Genomic DNA, 12,552 nt, shown 5'->3' on the forward strand with positions numbered 1-12,552 from the left:
GCTCCTACATTTTGTCTTCCTTGTAAGCATTTAATGTAGAAGGAGGTGGTTCAGATCCCTCAGCACAGATGTTTAGTGCCATTCTAGCTGGCTTCACTTTGCATACAGATGTGGTTCCAGAACAGTACAGGTTCCCTGTAGCTGCTCTGCTGGCAGGGTTACCAGCATGAATCTGGTAAAAATCAAAAACAACCCCCCCCCCTTTTTCTGTTAGTAGTCATAATATTTTTTTTTTTTTACAAAAACCCCAGAACATGCTACAATGTCTTTCAGCATGACTGTAAAATTAGATTAATATTTTTTTTTATTCCCTTGCCTGCAGTATTCACAGGAATAGTGTAATCAGTTCTTATAGGCTTCTTACCCTTTCCTATCCAGTACTTCATTTTCACATTGTCCCTACAATCACATACAATTCAAAGCAAGCAAGTTAGATATGTGTTTAAAGGGATAGTGGGGTTTTTTTGTTTTTTTTTTTTTTTAATAATCTTACAGTGGTATAAATCAGGACAAATCTATTTTGGGGCTCCTCATTTAGGAATGAAGCTGATGAAAGTCTGGAGTTGTGTTTTGATGCAAGGAAATTTGTTCCTGCCCAATGATAGAAATGTGGTGATTATGGAAAGGACTATTTGAGCACTGCTAAAGTTCCTAATCCAAATACTCTGAATAACTCCCTGTAGGTTCTTCTTTCATCACAAAGCCTTCTACTTAGAATCAAATTATTTGCCAAAGTTAGGTGGTTTGAATACCTCCACTACTGGGATTTGTCAGTAGGAATATGGGCACACAGTGATAACAGTGCAACCAAGATTTTGTGAAACTTACTAGGACTTCAAGTGATGGAATAAAGAACTGACTATGAACTTCAGATATCTTCTTTAATTTATAAACTTTTGTTTATACTTGTTACACAAGTACTTTTTAATGCCATTCTGCTTATACAATTTTATCATAAGATCTCAAAAAGGTTCCACGCCCCAAAACTTGACATGGCAGCTGCAACAAGGCATCTACATTAAAATCACCACCAGAATAATAAGACATTTCTTCAAAATGGAAGAAATTTTTATCTTATTCTCTTAAGAAGCAATCAGAAGATTTGTAAATACCAGTATTTCAAGTTTTGAAAGTTAAACTGTGAGCGGTAAAGAGGACACTTTTCATTAACATGTGTTTTAGTCTTGCATGGTTGTTTAGATTTTTTGTTTTATAACATAGACACTTGGTTTGACCTTTTCCTAATAATAGTAATGACATTTAATCTAAAAGCATGAACAAATAGACAGCTCTCGAAGAAATGTAAATCCACACATTCTTTTGAAGTCAGTGGAGATCCTCTGATTTACATTGGCCAAGGAACTATTCCAGTCAGGTTGTTCTTTGCATCCTTACAACAGTAAAATGCTTAGCCCTGCCAAAAGAGAAAAGTTCTTTTGCAAGTGCCTAACTCTGCTAGCTTTAATAGTAATGGAGCTAAATCCTTAAAGACACTTGCATTTTTGGTATCTTGTGGGACTGTTATCTAGCATCATAGTCTTAAATTAACAGTGTTTCATGATATGTATTTATATAAAACTTTGATGATAGTGTGACTGTACTAAATGGCACAAAATGAGTTTATTCTGAGACTAGTGTGACTTCATATGTTGAGAACCTGAATATGAAAAACTCAGATTTTAAAACTGCTGATGCTGTTCTTTAGATTGCACTATTACTACATTTATTAGCTCTTTATAGAGGTCATTGGTGATATATGCTTTATGAAAATTGTTAAAGGATGAGGCTTTTAAGTATATCAGGATTTATTGGCACTCAAAAATAAGAATTTCATATATAAAGTATCAATATAGTTTGGCAGGTTTTGAGACCTGCCAAACTATATAGTCTGATATCAATTAAATGGGTCTAATATAAATTAAGTATAAAGCAAGCTTACCCTTGATTGTTGCCTTCAGAGATATCCAAATTTAAAACAAGGGGCCTTAATTTTGTTCTCACCACAACTTTTCACTGATTTTTGCTCCTTTAACTTGGTAAAGCTTCTCTGTATTTACATGAGTGTAACTGGAAATCAATCAGACCCAGAGGGTAGAGAAAGAATGACCGGTACATTGTGACAGGTAATCAAACATGAAAGTCTTCATTTCTAGCGTTAATCACTTATGCTCAGATGATGTGTCTAGGCTGGCAGTGGAGGAGGAGTCACACTGAATGCAGCAGGCTCTGTGTGAAGGCAGACACCTGATTTCTCTAGGTAACAGTTGTAACCACAAAGTACTGCACAGCCAGTGTTAAAGAGCTACTCTGAGTCAGTAAAAAAATAAAAAAAAGCTAATATTCTGTGTTGCCCTTGGTATGAGCCACTTATGAGCCTCATAACTGTGGCTTCTTTTCATCAGTAGTGTATGGTTGTAGGTCAAAGTCCAGAATGAATTAAGTTCATTTCTTTACTCAGACACTTGCAGTAGCTATTTTAGCAAGTCAGAAGTGCAGTTAAACTGGAAAATGCAGTTATTAAAAATACTTCCTCACTGAAAAGACCTGCTTTTGTATATTTAACTGAGATTGACAGACGTTTCATGCACAAAAGTGTTATATCCAGCTTTATATTCTGAGATAATTACAGCTGATACAGATGTGCCCATGCAGTTTTAAAGACCTCTCTAATATGTTCTTATTTGGTGAAATTTTGTGGCAGGATACAGGTAGAAAAATTATCTTTTCTTCCACTATCAATTTTTTAAATTGAATTTCCATGAATTTGTGTCATGAATTGGGAGGTATTGTACATTCCCTTAAGTTTCATGCTCAGCAACCTCTCCTAAGATTAAATATGCCATATTATTGATCCAAGCATAATGAGCCTTAAACTATCCTGGAAAAAGCAGTACTGGGAGAAAAAGAGCAGACAGAATGGGTCAGAAGTAAAAGAAAGAAAGCATGATGTTGAATTGAGACAAAGAACACAGAGGAGGCTCAAAGTAACAAAAGTAACATGTAAGGGGGAAAAGAAATTTTCTGGCTGAATCAATACTTCAAGGAAGTCTGTGTGTATGATACCCTTCTGAGAAACCTTGGATTTTTTCTTATTTTCTTGTCTGTTTTGGAGAGAAGCAAGAGGAACAATATGCCCAAGTTAACTTCTGCACATGGAAAAAATCAGCACAGGGCTCAGATATTTTAGTGGAATCTGAGAATGAATATGATTTTACACAAATGTGACAGAATGATCCAGTGGAAGAGAGAAAATGGATTTTGCCTCATTTCTTTTGAATTTTGCTATTATTCCTGAGCAAGATTAAATCTGTCTTTTTCTGCATGGGCAATATGATATATTGCTTGTGAACACACATGAACACATGCTTAGCAAAGGCCACTGTGAGTATCAGTACTTTATCATATCAAGTATTTTACTTTATCTCCTAGTTTTAATTTTACAGCTGAACAGAATCCTACAATGCCTTGACACATTATGAGTCTTTTCTAAGAGCTGTTTAATGTCTTGGTATCTGAGTGCTGTAAGACAAAAAGCTTATCTGTTTTGTTCAGGTAGAAGGTAGAAGAGAATGATTTAAGGGTTTAATGACTAAAAGAAAAAAATTACTCCTAGTGAAAGGCTTTATCTGGAGGTTGTTTAACAACCTGAATACTGGCAGTCTGATTTCTTCCAGAAAATTTCTGCTCATCTAGGGCATTGCTTTGTTTCTGATGCCTGATATGACTGTGGGTGTCCTGAGATGCTTCTCACAGACACTGTCTGTGGGGAAGGAGGCACACGCGACACCTTGCAAGCTTGCCTTGAGGTAGCAAAGCATTTTATGCATCTGACCTCCAGCTGAAACTATCCTATGGATCTATAGTACTGAATTTCTAGGTTCATTTATTGATAACATTAATATTTACATTGTAGGCCCTCACTTAAGAAAGGGCTTCACATTAATTATATCTTTGAACTGTCAGGCATATCAATAGCCATGATTTTTCAAGAATAACATTTCCATCATTGAACTTTCTCAAGGACTCAAAGTTCTTTTTTTTAAGAAATTTTGTGGAAGAATTAGTATATCACTAAGTAAATCAGAAATATATTGTCTTAGCACAGTGCCAAGAAACACAGCTTTACCTAATAGTGTATTTAACATAACGGTATCTGCCTCCTTATCTAAATAATACATTATCATAATTTAAGCTTTCTGCTGTCTAAATTACACTTGAATTTACAAATTAAATCAGCCCCTTGTTGCTGTTTGCCTTGCCACTGTTTTGACTTTCTGTACTGTAATAAACTGACCAGACCTAAAGATCAACCTCTTTGCTCTATAAACCAGTGCATGTAATGTTCCTTTAAGTGCAGATCAATGTCTTTCATTTCTCAGCTACCTGGATATCAAAAATACCTCTCAGCTGTCAGCTCCCCTTCACCAAGGCAGTCTTCTGTCAAATGCCTTGTATATCCCAGGCAGACTCTGAAACTGAACCTCTAAATCAAAAGACAAAAGGAGGTGGATTAATCAATAAGGATGCTTTCATTTTCACTATTTTTTCCCCAGGCTGAATCCCCAGACACAACAATCAAATCAATCTAATCTAAACTGTACCAAGGCATATAAAGGCTGCTTGACACAGATTCTGGTTTTCACATAGACAAGACAGTCTTGCTTTTTCTCCCTTTCTCTCTCTCTTTCTTTCTTTAAGTAGTCTTGATTTGGGATTTTCACTTTCTGGAGAAAATGATAAAATGCTTTCCCCCACCCATCTATTTTGTTGCTAAATACTTCCTTCCTTCAAAATGCTATTCTATCACAGTGTTAGAATAAGACTTGACAGACTATAAAATTATTTATCTCACTCATTGCTTAACAAGACTTGTTTTGGGAGGTTGATAAACCCAGTGATGCTTACAAAATGGTACATGCAAGCATATCACTCACATTTAAGTACTGACAGAAAATTAGCAACTACAAGTGTCTCCCTGTGCACCAAACTGTCTTTGGACATGTTCTCAAAAATTTCTCCTTTCCTACATGAACTAATTATTTTCTTATTATCTAAATTTTACAACACAGGCAAAACTGAGTTTCTTAGCTACATTTTGCTATTAGAATAATAAAATCTTCATTTTTAATTGGGAATGCAGCCAGATTGTTCGTAATATTCCAGGTGGTGTTTTCCTAGTTTGTTTTAGGGTTCCTGCCAAATCTGCCATTAACCATGAGCTTTTTTGGCCTATCACAAGATATGAAAATTATTTAGGAAAAAAAAAAAGAGTATTTTAAGGAATTGATGAAAACTCTGTGTAAAGGGGGTCCTGTTGATAAAGTATATTAGAATACCAAATAAACTTGGAGAAAATCCCTTAAGCAAGTCAGATGTTAAGAGAGAGGATACTTTAGTTCAGAAGAAAATGTACACAGTCTTCTTATTTTCTGGCATGAAGATAATTAAGGAAGCAAAGAGGCAAGAATATGTAAAAAGATAAGAGGAATATGCAGTTCCCAAAGTCAGCTCTGTGCATATCTGGTGAGTCTCCTGTTTTCTGGATGTTTTAGCTCTTGCTTGTATCTGGTAGTTCTTATAATATTAAAACCAGCTATGCTAACTTAAATGAGCAGAAAACAGGTTCAAAACAAATAAACTTAGAATTTTTTTGGGTTTTTTTTAAACTTAGTAATTAGTGAAACTCCTTGACACAGAGTCTTATTAATGAGATCTGGAAACACAGATTTGAGGAGGAAATGCAATTCGAGAGATGCTAAAGACAGAGGCGAGATAGAGCCTGCAGGACAAGAGCGCCATCATGGGCAGAGCCCTGAAAGCTGAGAAGGGAACTGGTGCTGGCAGAGTGGAAATACTCCTCAATAGTTTTCCCAAAATATTCAGGACTAGATGAATATTTGGCCATACCCATTATGACTTTTGTTAAGCTCTCTTCCTTTATGAACTTAAATTTAGAAGGAAAGCAAATCCAGCTCCATTTTGTTTTAATCTCTTATAATGAAATAAAATGTAGTGTAGAATAGTATTTTTTTTTAAATAAAAATATTTCAGCTATTCAGATACTATATAAAGGTCTTGTTTCCTTTGGTTAACACAGACATAGAGATTTGCACCCTGTCTACCCTAAAAAGTCATCATATAAAGCAAGATAAAGCAAGCTGTGATAAATAGAAGAGACAATAAGTGGTATGTTTTATAGTACTGGACACATTATCCAATGTGAGTGCACATTTCCTGTCTAAAGCATACAATATTTGCAGGCTTTTTTCTCCCCAGAATAACTATCCACTGTGCTTGAGTGACAGCCAGTGCAGAGTTTGGGCCAGGTTTGTTTTACAAACACAATGGAAGAAAACTGAGAGAAATATACGTGCTATAGGTGGCATGTAGTTTGCCATCTCTGATGAGGGCAAGATTAAATCCACAAAATTGGCAGCTGGAAGAAGACTTTTATTCTTTTTCTATTTAGTGGGACTGGCAATGACTATGGAACCCTAGAGTGTCATTTCATTGAGTCAGTTTTCATGTCTTTAGGCAGTGAATTAATCTACCAAGTGTATGGGGAAATTGTTTAGAGTGTTAGCAATTTCTTCATAGAAGGGAATCTCCCTAACTTTTATCTATTTTATGTTATATTAAATATGTCCTATGAATATAGTTCCAGAAGTTTGTGATGTATTATACCAGCATTAATACTGAAACTTCTCCCTGTTTTAATCTAGGCAGTTAATCATGATATAGTATCTCCCACTGCTATACTTACCTACTCTTCCCACCAATACTAATTCTCTTCTAATTTAGTGAAAGCCCAAGACACTCAATTAGGAACTGGCATTATGGATTTGTCAAATAAGTTCTGTTAATTACCTTTTATGGACCAAGATAGCACAACAATTATGTTGAGTACACTAAAAGCATTTAATAGTATACTTAAAGAACTCTAATAGTTTTCTAACTGTGCTGTATGTTCTTAGGAAATGGAATTAGAAAATACATATCATTGGTTCTGTCATGGAAAAGAACCATAATTCTCTTGTTATACCTTGTTCATGTCAGATGCCATAGTAATTACATAATTTGACAATTACGCACTCTAACAGATTATACACTTCCAAATCACATAATTTCTTTTGTGAGCAAGATAGCATTGCATAATTGTCAAATGACCCCATGGAAAATTAATGAACAGATTAGTGTTACTAATCTTAATTATATATTTATGGCTTTATTAAATGTACAAGGATAAAATTTCCCCAAACACCTAAGGGGTTTAGGATATAGATTCAATACAAAAAATTAAAGAAGGCTTTAGATAGAAACATGGTCCCAAGGTAAATAAAACTGAACTGTATTCTAAGTTCTCATTAATACCTGCCTAATCATGCAAATACTAAAATCTATAATTTTCTTTCTTTTTGACTTAAAAATTCCCTTTGGATTCTACTACTATGCAAGCCAGAGCATCTTACATCTAAAGTCTATAAACTAACTAGTTTTTCACCCATCTCCATACAAAGTTTAAAAAAAAAAAAAAAACAAAAAAACAACTGCTTTCTTGTCTTAGTGCTCCTTTTCTAGACAGTGTCTTCAGGGATAGGCTCAGTATTAAAAGGGACATTTGGTTGTATTTGCTCATTTTTGATGTACCTTCAGCACCTCTGGCTAGAACTCAGATTTTTGCTTAATTTTTAGAGTGTCTACCACATATGTTAGAATTTTTCTGCAGTCCGATGCCAGATGCAGGGACAATCGATATTGAAATCACGACATCAGGCAACTGAGGTGACCCAAAATCCTCATGGGCATAGTTGTTGGAAACGTAAATGGGATTTGTGTATAACCTGTTGAGTGAACTTGCCTCCAACGGATACATCAATGGTTGGAATTTGTCCTGAGTGCGAGTTTGGACTCAGATTGTTTTGTCATGGTTAGTGGGGACAGTTTCCCATTGACAAGGAGATCTGTGAGCTGGGAGTGACTTCTTCATCCTACAGGGAAAGCATTGTCTTTCTTTACAGTACATATTTGATTCAAAGCCTTGTAGTGTGGGAATGTTGTAAAATCAGTCCAATCACATTTTTGTATAGTTGCAGAGGCACATAATGTTGAACAACCAGTTCTTCTGGTCAGCGTTGTAGGCGATTAGAAAATGCCAAAAGATACTACCTGGTGTCAGTGAAAAAACTCTTGAGTGAAAAAAAAATAGCTTCATTTCTACTGCTGTTAAATTTTAAAAGATGTATTGGTCATTACTAATGATGTCACAATGTTTTATTATAGGTTACATATGAAATTTCTGGTGCGATAGAAAAAAATAAAGATTCCCTTTCACAAAATCTCATATTTGTAATGAAAAGTAAGTAAATGCTTTTGTGGTTACTGTTGTTAGAAATCAAGATATTATGACTTGATTTTAATTTTCATGTTCGTTTTAAGAGACGTTTATATATATTTTATTTGCAGTAGAAAAAAAATCACCCCATCTTTATCAAGTATTTACATACAGTATGGTTTGAAATTTGCTCTAATTTAAAAAGCTTTTAGATTCATGAACATAGAGCATCTTTATCATGTGATGTAAACACAAAGAAGGTATAATACGATCAGTGAGAATGACTTACAGAAGACAAAAAGTATGAACTACAGCAAAAATTAAACAGAAAATAGGGGAAGGATATTGGGCTCCCAAAATCATAGAGGCAGCAGTGGGATGTACTCCACTGCTTGAGTACCTTTCTAAAAGCAGTTACTTGTGGGCGTTCTTATGTTTTTCCATGAATAGATATAAATGTCCATTGAAATGCAAAATTAAATGCCTTTCATTGTGCATGTTGCATAATTATGCCTAATAATAATAATGCAACCAAATAATTAATTAATTAATCATAATTAATTATTCATAATTGGATTAATGAAAACCTCTATCATTTCCCCTTTCTGGAGAGGAAAAAAACAAAGCATTTTCCTCAGGGAAATGTCAGTGTTGCTCTGAGGTGTCATTTGTCATCTCTCCAACCACTATATGGTTTTTCACTTAATATATTATATATTTATATTTCTTTCCTTAGAAATAGAGGCCTCGTGTTAAAATTTATTTCATTTTAGCAATTTTACTGTAAAATTAGCCAAGCACCTTAGTAAAATAATTGATGCATTTTAGATGCAAAAAGTGTACATTCCAAATGATGAAAGAAATGAAAGAAATTCTCTTGACTATTGATTGTAGTTTTAGAGATATTAAAGTTTCACAGCTTGGAATGTATATGATAATCTGCCAAAGAGCAGGTATGACAATTTCCAGTATGATCTATGAGAGAGCATTCTTCCATTCTCTCACATAGTCCCTTTTTGCACTTTCATTGCTGTTTTGTGTAATCAGCTCTGCAACTGTTAAAAAGCAAGAATGGAGGATGAGATTGGCTATAAAAAGTTTAATATGATGAGGGTGAGTATATATACAACTGAGGAGTAATAATAATAATAATAATAATAATAATAATAATAATAATAATAATAATAAATTCTGCGAGAATATTTTAAAACATGTAAGTCATTTAAGAGCTAAGTGCCTTCTTTTTTAAGTGACTTAGGCTTAAAACCTGTTGATTTTCAGTGACATATTTCCTTTAGAGTCAGTTTCATAAGCTGTGTAATGTATAAATTAGGTGCATGCTTCCTTTGATTTTCATTAAATTTCATTTCCTCAATCAAAACTTTTAACTATAATAACATTAAAGTAATTTGTATATATGTGTAGGAATGTGGAACATACCTGCCTGAAAAGTATCAGAAGAGACTTTTGGCATAGGATGTATCTGTTTTAATTTGAAAGACATCATTTCTATGCCTTTCCTACTTATTGCATTTTAAGCATATTGATGCCCACTGATTATGCTGAAATAATTTCCACTATCAGTTTCCATATCTTCTTCATAAATTTAATGTTCTTGTTAAGTAAGGAATCTCCACAGAAAAAGAGAAATGAATCTATTGCATTTATCATATGGTGAGAAACCTGTAACCATTCATTGAAGAGCAAACTGAAGATTTTTACCTGCTCAGCTATTATTTATGATGCTTATCCCATTCATCTTTCTGTGGTTTTTGTTTATTCATATGATGTGTGTGATCATAATGCCAATTTTCTAGTTCTTAAAAAAAAAAAAAAAACCAGAATTCAGCATGGTTAAAGATGTATCACACACAATGAGTTCTTAACACTTATTGGTGCTGTGGCAGTATAAGCAGCATGTAATTATCATGTTCATTTTAAAAACCCTGTGGCCATAAATCCATAAAGGATAATTAGACTGAAATTAGGAGAAAGTATACTATCTGTCTTAAAATTCAGATTTTTTTTTTGTTTAAAAGCACCTCCTGGAAGCATATGTACAAGTAATAATGTATCTGTATGCCATTGTCTTTTTTCTGTAAATGTTTTTAAGTGTGATCTTGATATAGAGACACCAAATTTTCTACAGTTCTGTTCTTTGCATTGTCTTTTTTTTAAATCCCTGCTCATGTTTTGTGCGTATATTATTCAGTGCAATGAGTGTGTATAATTTATTTCTGTCAAGTGCCTTGATTGTTTCTAAATACTACATCTCAGGAAATTGTGCAGAACTCATCTCTTACATTGCTTTAATAGATGGATAAACTGGGAATCTGTAATGGAACAAAATTCAGAGGTGATGATCCCATAAGTAATTAAGTTTAGACAGATCAGTCTGAAGGGGTTTGGTTTATGCCCTCTATTGGTTCAGCACAGGACCTGAATATATTAAAAATAGTGTTACTATTTTCAGACATTGAATTTTCTTTGATAACTTTGATAATGCTCATTTTTTTATTTTTCCATTTGTTTTAGGTTTACTTATTTAATTCTCTCCTATTGTGTGTCTTTTTACTGACAAATACCATAAATATAATTTTCTAACTTATATTTTATCTTCATGCATTTCTTTCTCTTTTTTTATTTCCAGCTAGTGAAAATGTGGTCATCAATCAATTGTTCCAGTCCAAACTGACACAAACTGGATCCCTTGTTCCTCCATATCATTCCCTTAAAATCAAAGGGTGTAAAGCAGCTTTGCTCAGTAAAAAAACATCTGTAACCTGTGCAAGTGGAGAAGCAAAGAAGTATATCGAACTCAGCAAGGTAAGAATTTAGGATTCTTTCCACTCTTGGCTCCTTGAAGATTTTTCTGTTATTTTGTCATTTCTGAAATCATCTTGTTCTCTGCTTCCTTCTCTGTAGTCATTACGTTATTAAAATAATTTAGTACTTAGTACCAACACTAAAGCAGCAAAAGTGAGAAAAGGTTCTAATTTATGAACACTAATAATTCCGGTTCAGAAATCTCTTTCTTGGGCTCTTTGAGCAGAAGGTCAAACAAGATAATGAGGTCCTTCAAGTCTGAATCATTCCAGGATTGCCTAGTTCCAAGGCTTACTAGCAGTCAATCCACTCCTACTAATTTTTGGTTGTATAGGAACACTTCTTCATTTTTCCTCCTTGAAAGGCTTTATGGTGAATATTTGAGTAAATTAAGACATAGGAAGTGTAAAAATAAGCTCTTAGTGTTCTTATTATGTCAACATGAGAAGATTTCTGGTTTGCTAAACAGTTTTGAGTGGTTTCATATGAAGATCAAATGTAAATTTTAGCCACCATTGTTATTTTAAATGGTGTCTTATAGTAAATTTTCCCAGTCAATTTTAAATCAAATCAAATATACTTCATTTCTAAACTCACTTCTTTTCCTGCTAAGTCAGACAAAAAAGTTAAAAGAAAAACCCAAACAAACACCGTGCACAAACCATAAACAGAAGCAAAAAAAGAGGAACAGGAGAGAAACTTTGAAGATTATCAGAAAATTAATTGTTCATGTCACATGGAACATCTCTCTTGAAAAGACATAATGTGATTTAGTGAGTTAATTCATGACAGAGCTTTGGAATTTATCCTTCTAGAAAAGAAGCACGCACTTCTCACAATACATCAGCTGCCTCACCAGGCTTCTTGAATCTTACAACTCTATTTTTGGTTTAAGGCTGCATAAAATTGATTCTGTCATGGGATTACGGAGCCTGCACTCATGTGTCATTGTGGAAGGCTTTAGCAATGGGACTTTCCTTTTAGTCCCCCTGCTGATAACAGCATAATTCCTGACTACTGTTCTTGTCAGTAATATCAGTGAAAAAACTTAAATTGAAGTGAATGGCGTTGGCTTAAGGCTATATTTAGCAAACAGCTGAGACCTTACAAGGTGCCTGTAGGTGCCTTTCCACTGTAGTAACAGGTTCCTAGAGGAAGCTTCCTGAGGATGTGAAAAAGATCCTACTCCCATACATGGGACGAAGTATGAAAAGCATATCTGAGTTAAAAACCAGGGCAAAACACTGCGCAGTTGGGATCTCTGAAATTATGCTGGTTTTGACATGTCCAGAATTGCTTTTGACCTTTAGTTACTCTCTTGAGGGACAGGGTACATTCAATTCCTTTCAGAAGCATGATATCTGAAGTCAGAAATTTCAAATTCAGTGAGAATG

At 34.2% G+C, this 12,552-nt stretch overlaps 1 protein-coding gene across 1 annotated transcript in view; it reads left to right on the forward strand.

The window, feature by feature from the left end:
• The window catches only part of MYO16 (myosin XVI), a gene marked incomplete at both ends in the record, with an annotated part of 272,441 nt that overhangs the window by 181,527 nt on the left and 78,362 nt on the right, over positions 1–12,552 (forward strand). The window contains 2 exon segments of the mRNA XM_084226992.1: positions 8,281–8,356; positions 10,983–11,158. Coding sequence (XP_084083118.1) covers positions 8,281–8,356; positions 10,983–11,158 — 252 coding nt within the window.

Source organism: Fringilla coelebs, assembly GCF_963513975.1.
Source record: "Fringilla coelebs genome assembly, chromosome: 2".
Taxonomy (NCBI): domain Eukaryota; kingdom Metazoa; phylum Chordata; class Aves; order Passeriformes; family Fringillidae; genus Fringilla; species Fringilla coelebs.